The 14,408-nt window shown below is 42.5% G+C and overlaps 2 protein-coding genes across 3 annotated transcripts in view; one reads left to right on the top strand and one right to left on the bottom strand.

Annotated features, from left to right (window-relative positions):
- The window catches only part of LOC134660127 (zinc finger protein 708-like), a 290,810-nt gene that overhangs the window by 252,567 nt on the left and 23,835 nt on the right, over window positions 1-14,408 (bottom strand). The gene's annotated exons all lie outside the window — the stretch shown is intronic.
- On the top strand, window positions 4,184-8,410 carry LOC134660278 (zinc finger protein 835-like). The gene is made up of 6 exons (XM_063516021.1): window positions 4,184-4,361; window positions 5,165-5,318; window positions 6,685-6,756; window positions 7,073-7,135; window positions 7,862-8,257; window positions 8,358-8,410. The coding sequence occupies exons 1-6, from the start codon at window positions 4,233-4,235 to the stop codon at window positions 8,408-8,410; spliced, it is 867 nt and encodes a 288-aa protein (XP_063372091.1). The 5' UTR covers window positions 4,184-4,232.

Below are 14,408 nucleotides of genomic sequence, written 5' to 3'. Positions count from 1 at the left end.
TCAAAAATAATATTGAGGTTTCTAATATCATTTTTTTCTAAACTGAATAGTTTGCGCGAGAGACACTTCCAAAGTGGTAAAATGTGTGTCCCCCCCCCCCTGTAACTTCTAAAATAAGAGAATGATAAAACTAAAAAAATATACGATGTACATTACCATGTAAACTTCCACCGAAAATTGGTTTGAACGAGATCTAGTAAGTAGTTTTTTTTTAATACGTCATAAATCGCCTAAATACGGAACCCTTCATGGGCGAGTCCGACTCGCACTTGGCCGCTTTTTAGGGTTCCGTAGCCAAATGGCAAAAAACGGAACCCTTATAGATTCGTCATGTCTGTCTGTCTGTCTGTCTGTCTGTCCGTCTGTCCGTCTGTCTGTCCGTCCGTATGTCACAGCCACTTTTCTCCGAAACTATAAGAACTATACTGTTGAAACTTGGTAAGTAAATGTATTCTGTGAACCGCATTAAGATTTTCACACAAAAATAGAAAAAAAAACAATAAATTTTTGGGGTTCCCCATACTTCGAACTGAAACGCAAAAATTTTTTTTTCATCAAACCCATACGTGTGGGGTATCTATGGATAGGTCTTCAAAAATGATATTGAGGTTTCTAATATCATTTTTTTCTAAACTGAATAGTTTGCGCGAGAGACACTTCCAGAGTGGTAAAATGTGTGTCCCCCCCCTGTAACTTCTAAAATAAGAGAATGATAAAACTAAAAAAAATATATGATGTACATTACCATGTAAACTTCCACCGAAAATTGGTTTGAACGAGATCTAGTAAGTAGTTTTTTTTTATACGTCATAAATCGCCTAAATACGGAACCCTTCATGGGCGAGGCCGACTCGCACTTGGCCGCTTGAGACTTGAGTCAATGTCAGTTGGCAGCTTGTTTATTATAGAATAGAATATTATTTATTTCAGTATAAGTACACAGTTATACAATACATACACAAGAAGAAAGAAAAGACTTATAACTAACTTGTACACTGTTAACTACACTGAAAAAGGATTATCAAGAAATTCTAACAGTTCTTATTCTTACCTTGCTCAAAGTGACAATTTTAAGGTTATAGGTACTCTCGATTGTGGCAAAATTAAATGTAGGTAGCTGTTGTGGAACTATATTTCTTATTATCTTCGGACATTCGGTACGTTTTAGGTTCTGGACTATTTTTCTATTATTTTTTTTAACGTTTCTTGTTTTTTCGTGACCGACTTCTTTATTATCATCCGATTTTTCACTAACTTTGAATTCAATTTTATCATTTTTCACTTCAATCGTCATCATTTTCATTGTTTCTGTATTTTCTTTTCCCACTTTCATTAGATTATTATCAATATTCATACTTTCATTATAGATACGTCCAATTTTGAAGACCATATTTCCCTTCACTGGAGTTTTAGATGTTTCTGTATTTTGTTTTACCATTTTCATTAGATTTTGATTAATATTCATACTTTCATTACAGACGCGTCCGATTTTGAAGATTATATTTTTCCGTATTGGAGTTTGACTTGTTTTCGGTACTTCTTTTACCAATTTTATTAGACTTTCATCAATATTCATGCTTACATTATCGATACGTCCAATTTTTGGGACCGTATTATTCTTCCCTGGTGTTTCAATTTGTCTTTTACTGTTAACTTCAGATTTCAAGACATCTGTCGTTTTATTCTCAATTTTTCTTTTGGTGATTACACCATCTTCTAAAACGATTTCATCCTCAAAATCGTCATCACTGATCTCAATTAAATCTTCTTCAATTTCGTGTTTTATTTCAGGACAAGCTTCATCAATGTCGTCTGCCGACACAATGTGTTCGTCTTGTTCTTTGTTTAAAACTGACGATGGGGGTATTTCTATTATTTCGACTTCAGTTTGAATTAAATTGATCGACCGCTGAGGGAGTTGGTATTTCCGAATGTAATCTGTATCCAGCTGGAAAACCAATAAAAAAAGAATTACTACAATGACAGCATTCAAACATAACACTGATTTAAACTTTCACGATTTTTACACATTATTAAATTGTGTGGTAGTTCGAAAAACTCGCGCGGTTAGAAGATGCTGATGTCAACTTAAGCCAGTCTTCTCCGAGACCACGGGGACAACGCCGTCCTCGAAACGTCGGAGGTAAATCTTAAAACTTAGATACGCGATTAAGTCCCGGTGTACAATTTAATAAAGCATTCAAGCATGTCAACCAATGCCAACAGACCATCCTTGAAAAAGATAGCTCTTCAAGAATATGGTAGTACAGACATTGAGTCTGGTAGTGAAGATGATGAACATTATAGTGCAGATAGCCAATAGTTAAGATAGTTACTAAATAATAACAAAAGACTATGAAAGCATGTTAGGGTATTAGTGAACAATATAGTTTAAGTGCATAAACAGTGTAGTGCAAAACTGACTTTAAATATGTAGTGTGTCATCTATTCAGAGGGAAAGGCATGTTATATATTGACATGTGGGTAGATGAGAAGATCTGTGGGACCCCCAGTTCGGTTCTAGCTAGCAAGCCAGCACACGTACGTAACAATAAGTTAACACGTTCACGGACACATCGTATTTTCTATAAAAATTGTGCCATAGAGGACAACTCAGTTTGTGTACGTATTTTACAGTTTTTACCTGTTATTTGGCTAGTGTGAAACATGACCGCACCGAAAACCCCGATGTATGTTCATAAGATACAGCCTGGTGACAGACAGATAGACAGTGGAGTCTTAGCAATAGGGTCTCGTTTTTACCCTTTGGGTACGGAAGCCTATAAAACTAACATACCCCAAAAAAAGGTTATGTAGTACAAATGGAATTAATTAATAGAAATAGTTACCGCCCCCTTGAGCAGCGCGGGTCTAAGTCGCTTCTGCGTGCGGAGACACATGTCTCTGAACGACGAGCATTTGAGGAGCAGCGTGTGGCAGTACGCGCACAGGTACTGCGGCAGCATGTCCCGGGGCACCTACAATCACACATACATATATAGATTAATACTCAGTGATTCAACTATTTTTTGTCGTGAAATTAAACTATTGAAACGGATTATATCGCGTATATTTAATTCATACTACGAACCATCATAAACTATAATGTATGATGGTTCATTATTTTGGAAGTGGATAGTTTTTGCAGTGTAGTTTTTCCTCAGTCACCCGCGCGTTCACCACGAACGCTGTAAAGGGTTCGAAACGTCGAGATGTAGTATGAATTCAATATACGCGATATAATCCGTTTCAATAGTTTTATTTCATGAGTAACTATCGCGGTAACCGAAGGCAATATTATATTTTTTTTCGTTTTTCTGTCCCGTCTTTACTGGTTTTAATAACTTTACAAAGCCATGATGGATTGCCGGGTGTTGAATACAGAACGGTTAAACGCGTCTCATGATTTAGTTAATACTTACAGTAGTCCCAGAGATGCGAGTAAAGGTATCCGCGAGTTTATACTCATGAATATTGTACAGTCTACAGTCCATCATTAAACAAACGCGGCAGCACATTAACTCGTGCTGTAGTAACGAAACTTCTTGTGTTCTATTCATGGTCGAATACTACACAATGGTTTCACAGCCTGAATAATATGGTTTATTTGCTTTTGGTAATAATATTGAAAAACAATGTGAAAAGACAATATAACCTAACCACTATATGACTGTCGAGTGTCAAATAATCAGTGATGCGTCACTTCCATAGATGGTAGTGTAGGATCCTATAGATGTGCTAAGATACGCGTGTGCCCGTAGGGACAGCATACGCAACACATACGCAATGCGACAACAAAGAGAATATAATCACTACGTTTTACTTTTTACTCGATCTCCTAATTGTATTCTTTGCACCGATCGAACCGGCCTCGGACCGGACCAAGGTAGCGGTCCGGTACGCCCGTCTGTTACAGCTTTTAAAGTGCTTTCTTTTGGGTGCTAGTACTAGTGTAAGACTAAGACAGTATGATTCTCTGTCTTTGTTTGAAATGAGACAGTTCTTTGACAAACTATTGTTGCTTAAGATTCACAAAAAACTTTTTTCTTCAAATAAATCGAAAACGCTGGCTACTCTAACGTAAGAGCTAATAAAAAAAACAACTGTCAATATCACTGGTCTGTGGCCGATTGCTATTGGTTTTTAGGTTAGATTAGCATCAAAAACAAACAACTAAAAACGAGCACCAATTTACACTTAAATTATATATAATAGAGTTGTATTAGTAAAAAATGAACGTAATGAGTTCGTGTCGCTGTTGCCTGCGGTTTCCCGCGGACAAGGACCTCACTACGCCGTACACGCACCTCGGCAAGACGGAGATTTACGCCGATATGCTCAAGGAATGCTTCGATTTACATGTTAGTACGAAGGTTTATTTTTACTTTATTTATTATAGTCCATCCACATCATGTATATTGTAACATTTGTAACTTATGCTATAAACATATATGTACTATAGGTCATACTTAAAAAAAATTTGTAGCTGGTCAACCATAAATCTTGTCAGTAAAAAAAGGCGCGAAATTCAAATTTTCTATGGGACGATATCCCTTCGCGCCTACATTTTTCAAATTTGCCGCCTTTTTCTACTGTCAAGATCTGGTTGACCAAGTTATATTACTCTTTTTATAAAAGACTGTTCCTGAAAAAGGTATTAATCGCAATGAGATCAGACTAATACTAGTATTAAACCTAGGATTATACAATGCAATCTAAAATTATTAAATTAGACAGCTTCAACATAGTAACGCTGCTAGTGTGATGGGTACCTTTGCGCCAGGGACAAATCACGGGGGACTCTTTGACTAGTCTTAAGTTGTTATTGTTTTTTGTATTTGTATTTTTATTTTTACTTTTATCAGTAATTGTGTCAGTCTAGATCAGGGCTCTCCAAACCGTGGCCTGCGAAGCTTTCCAATCCGGCCCGCTCCAGATGTTCAGCCCTAACAGCAGCAACCAGATACTCCCCCCCCCCTCGGCGCCGGCGGTGGCCCGCGTGAAAATTCTGAGGTGCTATATGTTTACATGACTTTACAGCTAAACCAATGCGTCATATGGCCCTCAGGTAAAAAAGTTTGGTGACCCCTGGTCTAGATTAAACATTAACATTGTGTAAAGATATTGCTAAACAGTATTGGTACATGTATTGTTTCATGTTCAGTTGTGGGTGAGCTCATCCATTTTCCGCGGGATCTGCTCGGGCTGCGTGGGCCGCCTGCGGGACGCCAGCGACTTCAAGCTGCAAGTGCAGCTCAGCCAGGTGGAGCTGCTGGCAGAGCTGCAGGGCTCCAGGTTTGACGGTAACTTATATACATGCTTTTTTACTTTTCCGAAAAATTTTAAACAAAATACTAATTATCTTAAATAAAAGTGGCATTTAAAAAGAGAAGGAGGGAAATGTAATCGCATACATTTTATTATTATTTATAAAGCAGGCAGGCAGTTGAAATAACTGATAATGCCTGTATCCAGAGTCATCAACAGAGTTTTCCGTGCTGAGTAGAATTTGCGTTGTGCTTATCTAATTTGTTCTTGAACTCATTGACACTTTGGGCCGATACTACGTCTTCTGGGAGTTTGTTCCAAGCTTTGACCACTCTGTTGCTAAAGAAGTGTCTATGAGGATTATTGTAGGACCTGCGAGACACCAGCTTATACTGATGACCTCTCAGATGGTTGTTATTATTGCGTTCTAGCATCTTATGGAAGTCTTTGAGATCATAGTGTTGGGTTAGTATTTTACAGTACATATGGGGCTACTTTTCCGCACTAGTGCGTAAAATAGGACTTTTCGTGCGATGTCGAAACTTTAAAGTGCCATATGTACTGTAAAACGTTGTTCGATACACGTGCGAATAGGTAATTCGCAGCTCGTGTCGATTTAAAACACTCCCTTCGGTCGTGTTTTAATTTATCGCCACTCGTGTCGAATTTCCTCTTTTTCGCACTTGTATCGAAAATAACTATTATATGTCTCGATCAGATCTCCACGCTCTCTACGCTCCTTCAAGGTTGTGAGCTTTAGGAAGTGTAGTCTTTCTTCATAGGACATGTTTTTGAGTTTCTTCGGTTTTTTGGTGAAACTACGTTGAACCTTCTCCAACATGTCAATATCCTTGATAAAATAAGGGCTCCACACTTGAAATGCGTACTCCAATATAGGCCTAACATAGGTTTTGTGAATTTTTAGCATCATATCTGGCGTCAGAATCCCAAAAGCTTTTCTTATGAGGTAGATAAGGCTCTTTGCTTTCTTAACGATTGTAGTTATATTTTATGGCAATTATAATGGGTAATCTAATTAGCAAAAAGCTTACTAATTGTTTTAGAATAGGGGTGAATTAACTTTTTCTTGTAACTCGTTGCCATGGGTACGTTCTCCTGGGTCACTCTTTAAAACCTGATTTTTAGGCATTTAAATTCACCAAACACGCTTTTTTGTGATACTTATAAACGCTTTCCATTGAGGGTCGTCTACCAAGCGTGTCAGAAGAAGGTGGTGTACATTAATGTCTTAAGAAATAGTTGATCCACCCATAGAATAGAAATCATTTATTCAGAAATTGTTTTACAATTTTTTTATTATTTATATTTTATACAAACAAAATTAAATAGAAGTTTAAAATTACCCAATAAAGTAATATGGAACAAGGTTAAATAAGTTGTATTGTGTTTGTTTAGACACAGAACCCAAAGATGAGCCGGCTATGGAGGAAGACTGGCCCAGCGAGCCCGGTGAGGGTCTTGTGTCGCGTAAGTACTGTCAATGGATTAGAATAACTATCATTACATAGTATAAAACAAACTCGCTTCCCGCTGTCTGTCTGTCTGTCTGTATGTATGCTTAGATCTTTAAAACTACGCAACGGATTTTGATGCGGTTTTTTTAATATATAGATCGATTCAAGAGGAAGGTTTATGTATAATTTGTTAACCCGTGCGACGCCGGGCGGGTCGCTAGTAATGAATAAATAATGTTTTAAAAAGATATATGGGGCCCAATACATTCCACGACTCTTCTCTTTCCGAACAGACTCTAGTTGTTTATAAAATGGATTGTTTGTTACAGCGGAAGAGCCTGCAATGAAAGTAGAGATGTTGGACGAAGACATATTGGAGGATGACATACTGCGTAAGTCCACTTTTTAAGTGTTTCTTAACTCACATTTATAGACGGGTCTATCGCGAAATTTATTTGATTTATTACCTTTATTTACCGACGTTAAGTAAAACGAAAACGTTAATTAACCTTTTAACCGCCATAGAATACGTCATCGAGCGTGCTCGTGTCGCCGGGGCGTACGAAGTCACACGCAGTTTTGTCTTATTTATCAGACAGCGGCGAAATGAGCCCGATTTTGTATGTCTTACATATATATATCAGTCTACGGCGGTTAAAAGGTTAAAAACCGCGGGCCTGGCTTCACAGGCAGTCACTACCCACTAGGCTAGACCAGTCGTCAAATACAATCTTTATTGAGCTTGTTGATGGTCGATTTTGTGCATGATTGTCCTATTAACAAGCTTTTATTAGGTCGACCTGTATGTAACTATGTAATGGAATCTAAGGTAACTAATTTAACCATCTTCCAAGGATCGTAGCGTCATAAAAATTGGCAGCTGTATGTAGTTCTGATGACAATACAATAATATGGTACTGTCGAACTGATCTGATGATGGAGACAGGAGGTGGCCATAGGAACTGTGATGAAACAACGCAACCTAATTGTGTTAGGGGTTTTTATTATTGTCTCGATGAGTATTAGTCGTCTGTCGTAAGAAAAGTACAGTCACCGATAAAATTTTGTACCAAAAATGAAATTTTTGACAAAAAAATATTTATTGTGTGACATTACAGTGTCAATAATCAAAGACGAGTCCTCACCGAAGGCGTATGCCTCGGCCCAGTTGGAGCGCGTACGGAAGGAAATGCGCGCGCGCCGCCCCGACCCCACCCCCCGCCCCTTTCAGTGCCACGACTGCGGCAGTCGCTTCCGACTCAAGAAGGAAATAAGCAGACACGTACAATATAACTGCGTCGAAGGCCCTCTAGCGTTCAAGAACAGAAACATGAAACGATACAGCTGCTCGCACTGCACTTACACGAGCAGAAACACGCGCAATCTACACTTTCACGAGTTGAGGCACAGGGGGGAGAAGCCATACCGGTGCGACAGCTGCGACTACAAAACTACTCGGAAAGGGGATTTCGAGAGGCACCAGAGCATTCATACTGGCGATAAACCTTTTAAGTGTAACTTTTGCGGTTATAAATGCATTCAGAGACATACGTTGTTGGTTCACATGAGGAGACATACTGGTGAGAAACCCTACACGTGTAAGCAATGTGGCAGACAGTTCAGCCGGATACAGTGCTTACAGCAACATCATAGAAAGCGTCACCTGAAAAAGCCCAATCAAATCTCTGACACGATCAAACGACACGACAAAAAAATATGTGACACGGTCTTATGGCTCTACAAATAAGATCGTGTCACATATTTTTGCGGCCTTCGTTGTGTAACATTTTATTGCAGGTGACTGTACATTATTATATTTTAGCTGTCACAGTATGGGACGCGATTAGTATACACAGTAGCGAAAAAAAAGCATGTACCTCAGAAAAAAATAAAGAAAGGTTGACTGGAAGAGATCCATTATAGGGATAGGGATAAGTTCGCCTTTGTACATTGTATACTTTCTTTTTAATTGTATCTTAACCTGTCTTATGTACAATAAATTTAAGTGTTTACATACATACATAGCTACCTCAGTGTATTTGTAGACATGCGTAGGTAGTCTGTTTATTTATTTGCATAAAAAAGCATGGCATAGTACTTTATAGTTTAAAAAAATATTTGTGTGTATAATATTTTGATGAATATGACTGTCCAAAAATTTTCGTTATTAATTATTTAAGTGTTAATACATTTTGAAAAGAGTATCTTAATTTCTTTATCTTCTGTGTTAGTCCCATCGACATAGGCGAATTTAGGATTCATCCGCATTACGTCACAGCATCAGGGGGGAGGCATACCAAGTGTGACAGTACGTATTAAATACATCAATCAATCAATCATCTTGTCAATATCTCTTTCCTATGAAAAAGTGTAACAAGGGATCGGGGGGTCTAAAAACTCGAAATTTCGTGTGATGTAATTGGGAATATTATGCGAAACTCTGCGTAGGGGGCGCCACTTCCACAATCCGTCACAATCTTAGGGTCTACCGCAAGCGAGACAGTCGAAATTTTGTTATCGAACCTCTCCATCACTCTAGCATATTCGAGCGCTAAAGAGACAGCCGAGTTTCGATTTCGCGTTTCCCGGTAGGCCATTTGTAAACAAACCGCCTTGATGTATCAATGTCATATTTTAATCTTTATGAAAACTTGTCAAAAGAACGTTTAAGGCACAGTATGTATAAGTTACTCTATGGTTTACGATGGGTGCTTAGTCATAGAAGGTAGGATCCTATAGAAGTGAGGGACAAAACATACGCAATGCGACACTATGATTGTTCGAATTTATTTGTTGCCAACCATAATCCATACTAATTTATGGTGGGGAAAAAAATGTGATACTGTGACAAGGACAAACAATAATAGCGCTTTCGCTGCTACTCCTACTGAAAGATACATAAGACTATCCCGTTCGGTCATTTCCCCCACCCATCATGCCCGATCCAGTTAAAATACTAGATTAATGGTGCTAGTGCTGCACTCTGTGTCATTAGTAATGGATGATGATGATTAGGGTTGTCAAAAAAATAAAACTAATATTAATATCCTAATTAATTTAATAAATATAACCTATATTACATAAGACTGGCCGGCGATTCAGGTATCTTGCCGTACTTGGTCCGTTTCCGGTTCCGCTTGGGCCCGGGCTGGCCGTGGTGCACGGTGTTGATGTGTATGCGCACGCACGAGTTGGTCGTGAACACGCGCCCGCAGATCGAGCACGGCACGCTGTTGCGGAGACCGAGGTGCACCTGAATATAACAAAAGTTGTTATACCTATTTTGTACTATGGGACCTCTATGGCCATATAAAGCCCCGTCTCCATATCGCGCGGCAAACCATCGAACATTGGGTCGCGCGGCAGCCGCGCGCAATGGATACCGGGCTGCCGCGCGAGCCAATGTTCGATGGTTTGCCGCGCGATATGGAGACGGGGCTTAAGAAATAGTCTTGTCGTTGAATAAAATAATGTAAACATTTACATATGTTATTATTAATATTAATAATGAATACATAAAAAAAATTACAACTACGGCCCGTACCAAAAAGGTTGTTTACAATTGCTGTACAAGGATAAAGTGTACTTGTGAGCGAATGATTATAAACTGTTTTGCGAGTTTGCCTTGAAAATAATTAGTAGATTGTTAACCAAGGGATGAAAGGCACTCATTTCAGTCGAGGTTGAAATTATGCCTACTTTTCATTTCGAATACGAGGAAAGTAAAATGCATGTGTTTCTTTTTAAAAAACATAAGTATACACTTTTATAGTATTTGTTGAGGATACTTTCAATTAACAATTTAGGCAAAAGATGTAAGTTATCGATGCGAAATGTAGCAAAAAACTCAATATTTAATTTTATTTCCGTTATTGTTTGTAAAAAAAATGTATTTGTCTGGTAATACTGACGTCGTCGGATTAGAAAAGCCCGGTGAAGGTTGGCCGTTGGCTGGCCCCGTTCGCATGTAAAGCTTTGGTTTCCTCCGATAGCGGTGCCGTCATATAGCGGCCGTCTCCATACAAATACTTCGACATCCATATTTAGCCGTATTATTTAGTATGGAGACGGCCGCTATATGACGGCACCGCTATCCTAGGAAAACCGATCTTAAGTCCCGTGTGGATAGTGTTGAGTCGCTCACTCGTGAGGCACCTCATTTGTACCACTCATTTTGGTAATTTGTCGCAGTACTTCGTACCGCAAAAATGTCTTACTTCACTCCTCTCTTCATTTTACTTGATTCTAAAATTATCTTTCTCCTAAAAGTTCTATTCTTAACCTCCAGAATTGCACTTCAATTAAATGTTACTATTTATTTATTTATAAAGGAAGTGATGAATACATATATATGTACATTAAATTTTTTTGTCGCCGTTGGAATTAATGGAATAGTCGACGCTGAAAATATGCTAGTACCTCACCTCATTTGAAGTAAGACATTGTAACACCTCATTTTAGAAAATGAGGTACTCATACAAACTCATTTTAAATTGATGTCCTACCCATCATTGTGTGGATGTAATAGCCGCTATACACTCACCGCTTTGTGATGCCGCTTGAGGTTGGACTTGATGCTGAACGCGAGCGGGCACTCGGGGCACTGGTGTGGTTTCTCGCCCGTGTGTGACCGGATATGCCACTGCACACAAAAAAAAACCGGCCAAGTGCGAGTCGGACTCGCGCACGGGGGGTTCCGCACCATCAACAAAAAATAGAGCAAAACAAGCAAAAAAACGGTCACCCATCCAAGTACTAACCCCGCCCGACGTTGCTTAACTTCGTCGGTCAAAAATCACGTTTGTAGTATGGGAGCCCCACTTAAATCTTTATTTTATTCTGTTTTTAACCGCCTTCAAAAAAAAAGGAGGTTTTCAGTTTGACTCGTATGTATGTATGTATGTACGTATGTATGTACGTATGTATGTACGTATGTATGTATATTTGTTCGCGATTATCTCGCGTTTGGCTGAACCGATTTTGATGCGGTTTTCAGAAAAGTGTTTTTTACATTCTGGAGAAGGTTTTAGTATACATAGATCTGAGCTGATGCTGAACCCTGGCTGTACCTAGTGGAACTCAGGTTTGGTGCAACATAGGCTCATGCTGTTTTGGTCATCCGACACGCCTTGATGAGCACTTGGGAGAGCAGTACCCAAGATAAAGCTGATGCTGAACCCTGGATGTACCTAGTGGAACTCGGGATGTACATAGTGGAACTCAGGTTTGGTGCAACATAGGCCCACGCTATTTTGGTCATCCGTCACATCTTGATGAGCACTTGGGAGAACAGTACCCAAGATAGAGCTGATGCTGAACCCTGGCTGTACTTAGTGGAACTCGGGTTTGGTGCAACATAGGCCCACGCTGTTTTGGTCATCCATCACATCATGATCAGCACTTGGGAGAGCAGTACCCAAGATAGAGCTGATGCTGAACCCTTGCTGTACCTTTTTTTTTTTTTTTTTTTTTTTTTTTTTTTTTTTTTTTTTTTTTTTTAAGAGGGGAAATGCTTTACGCATACCACCCGGCGCGGGGAAGGGCCGGGATGGTTATGTGGGACTCCCTGTTGTGGGCTAATGAGACCCCAGGTTTACCCACTAAAACCCCTCTGTTGCCGCCTCGCTGCTATAAGGCGAGGTCCCAGGAACGCCGAAGTACTCTTCCGCAACCTCGCCAGCGGCCGTCCGGACTCGGACCCGACTCTTGGGGAAATCACCCCTTCACCTCATTGGGCGCGTTGGCTACACATCGCGCCCGCCCACGCAGGGACCTTTCTGTAGGCGACAGACGTCCCCGGGCCTGCCGCCCACAAGTGCCCTTATGGGGGTAACCGGCGGTCGTATGCCAACCGCCGCCGCCCCACGCGCTTGCGGCGCATTGGCTGAGAGGCCGGATCTTCCTCCCTGCCACGCTCCGCTGCCTCCTTCTGCACCATCACGTCCTCGCAGAAGGAGGCCACCGCCTTCCATCTACTCTCCCCACCAAGCATGGATTTTACCACCGCTGGCAAGGAAAGGTCTCTCCCCACTACGGCCACGAGAGCGGCCCTCTGATCCGCCCAGGCTGGGCAAATGGCCAGCGTGTGTAGCGCCGTGTCTTCGGCATCGCCGCAGTCGTGACATTGCATCGTTGGTTCCCGTCCTGCCCTCCTACACAGGTATCTCCCGAAGCAACCATGCCCCGAGAGGACCTGAGTAAGGTGGAAGGAGAGGAACCCCCCCTTTCTTCTGATCCATCGCTCCAGAACGGGTCGGATGGCTTCGACGGTCCAGTGGCCGGCACTTGGCGCCTCCAATCGCTCTTTCCACTTCTGGAGGAGCACTCGACGGGAGTCAAGTCTCCACCGTCTGACCTCCTCCAGAGGTGGTTGGACCCCCGTGGCCCGCGCCTCAGAGACACGCCAATAAACATCAGCGAGTGCTGCTGCGTCCAGGTCCCAGGGTGGAGTCCCCGCCAACACGCACGCTGCCTCGTGTGAGACGGAGCGGTATGCCCTCACCATCCTGACCGCCATAACCCGCTGCGGCCTCCGCAATTGGGCCTGATTTTCGGCGGTCAGGGTGAATGCCCAAATGGGCGCCCCATATAGGGCCATCGACCGCACAACACCTGCGTACAGTTTCCTGCAGCCCACATTCGGCCCACCGACGTTGGGTAGAAGCCGGCTGAGTGCCGACGCCGCTCCAATTAGTTTGGGAGCAAGGCCCTCAAAGTGTTTCTTGAACGTCCAACGGCTGTCAAGGACTATACCCAGGTACCGCATTGTCGACTTGACACCAATGGACGTTCCCCCCACCATTAAGCTGGAACCCGCCGGAGGGGCCTTCCGAGGCCCATGGAAACACAAGGCCTCTGATTTGTTCAGGGCCACCTCCAGCCCCAGCCTCCTAATCCGAGTCACGACCGACGCTACTCCCGCTGTGGCCCGAATTGACGCCTCCCTGAAGCTGTTGCCGCGAGCCGTTACCAGGGTATCGTCGGCGTAACAGGTCACGCTCACTCCCGGCAGGTTGGCCCCCCTCAACACCCAGTCGTAACCGATGTTCCACAGGAGTGGTCCTAGGACAGAGCCCTGTGGAACACCGCACGATAGTCCCTTCTCCTCCCAAGCACTTCGCGCAGGGTACCTAACGGTTCTATCGGTGAGGTAATCCTCCACCGTCTTCCGCAGGTACTCAGGCACGGCATGGCGCCTCAATGCCGCCCTGATACAAGCCCAGGGCAGGGAGTTGAATGCGTTGGCGATGTCTAGAGACACCGCCAAAACCACGTCACCCCGGGTCACTGCTTCATCCGCTAGGGCCCTCACCCTCGCAATTGCGTCGATCGTGGACCTGCCCCGACGGAAACCGAACTGATGGTCACTGAGGTTTGGTCCCAGCCCCTCGAGGTGCCGGACGAGACGAGCAGCCACCACGCGCTCCAACAGCTTACTGGCCTCGTCCAGCAACACTATCGGCCTGTAAGCCGAGGGCGAGTCCGGCGGTCGCCCCTCTTTCCGCAGAAGGACAAGTTTTCCCGACTTCCACACACGAGGAAACCGCCCCTGCGCTAAACAACCGCTGAAAAGCGCCCTCAAGCGCGGCTCGAGTGGGCCCAACGCCAGAACCCAGGCCCGGCCGGGGACTCCGTCAGGGCCGGGGGCAGTGTTTTTGGCTCGGA

The sequence above is a fragment of the Cydia amplana genome, chromosome 26 (assembly GCF_948474715.1).
Source record: "Cydia amplana chromosome 26, ilCydAmpl1.1, whole genome shotgun sequence".
Taxonomy (NCBI): domain Eukaryota; kingdom Metazoa; phylum Arthropoda; class Insecta; order Lepidoptera; family Tortricidae; genus Cydia; species Cydia amplana.
Note: the sequence above shows the minus strand (reverse complement) of the source record. Positions and strands in the feature narration are given on the sequence as shown.

Coding starts and splice junctions, on each gene's coding strand:
- LOC134660278 (XM_063516021.1), top strand. CDS start 4,233: ATGAACGTAATGAGTTCGTGTCGCTGTTGCCTGCGGTTTCCCGCGGAC. Junction 5,319..6,684: donor TGACGGTAACTTATATACAT/GCTTTTTTACTT, acceptor GTGTTTGTTTAG/ACACAGAACCCAAAGATGAG. Junction 6,757..7,072: donor CGGTGAGGGTCTTGTGTCGC/GTAAGTACTGTC, acceptor TGTTTGTTACAG/CGGAAGAGCCTGCAATGAAA.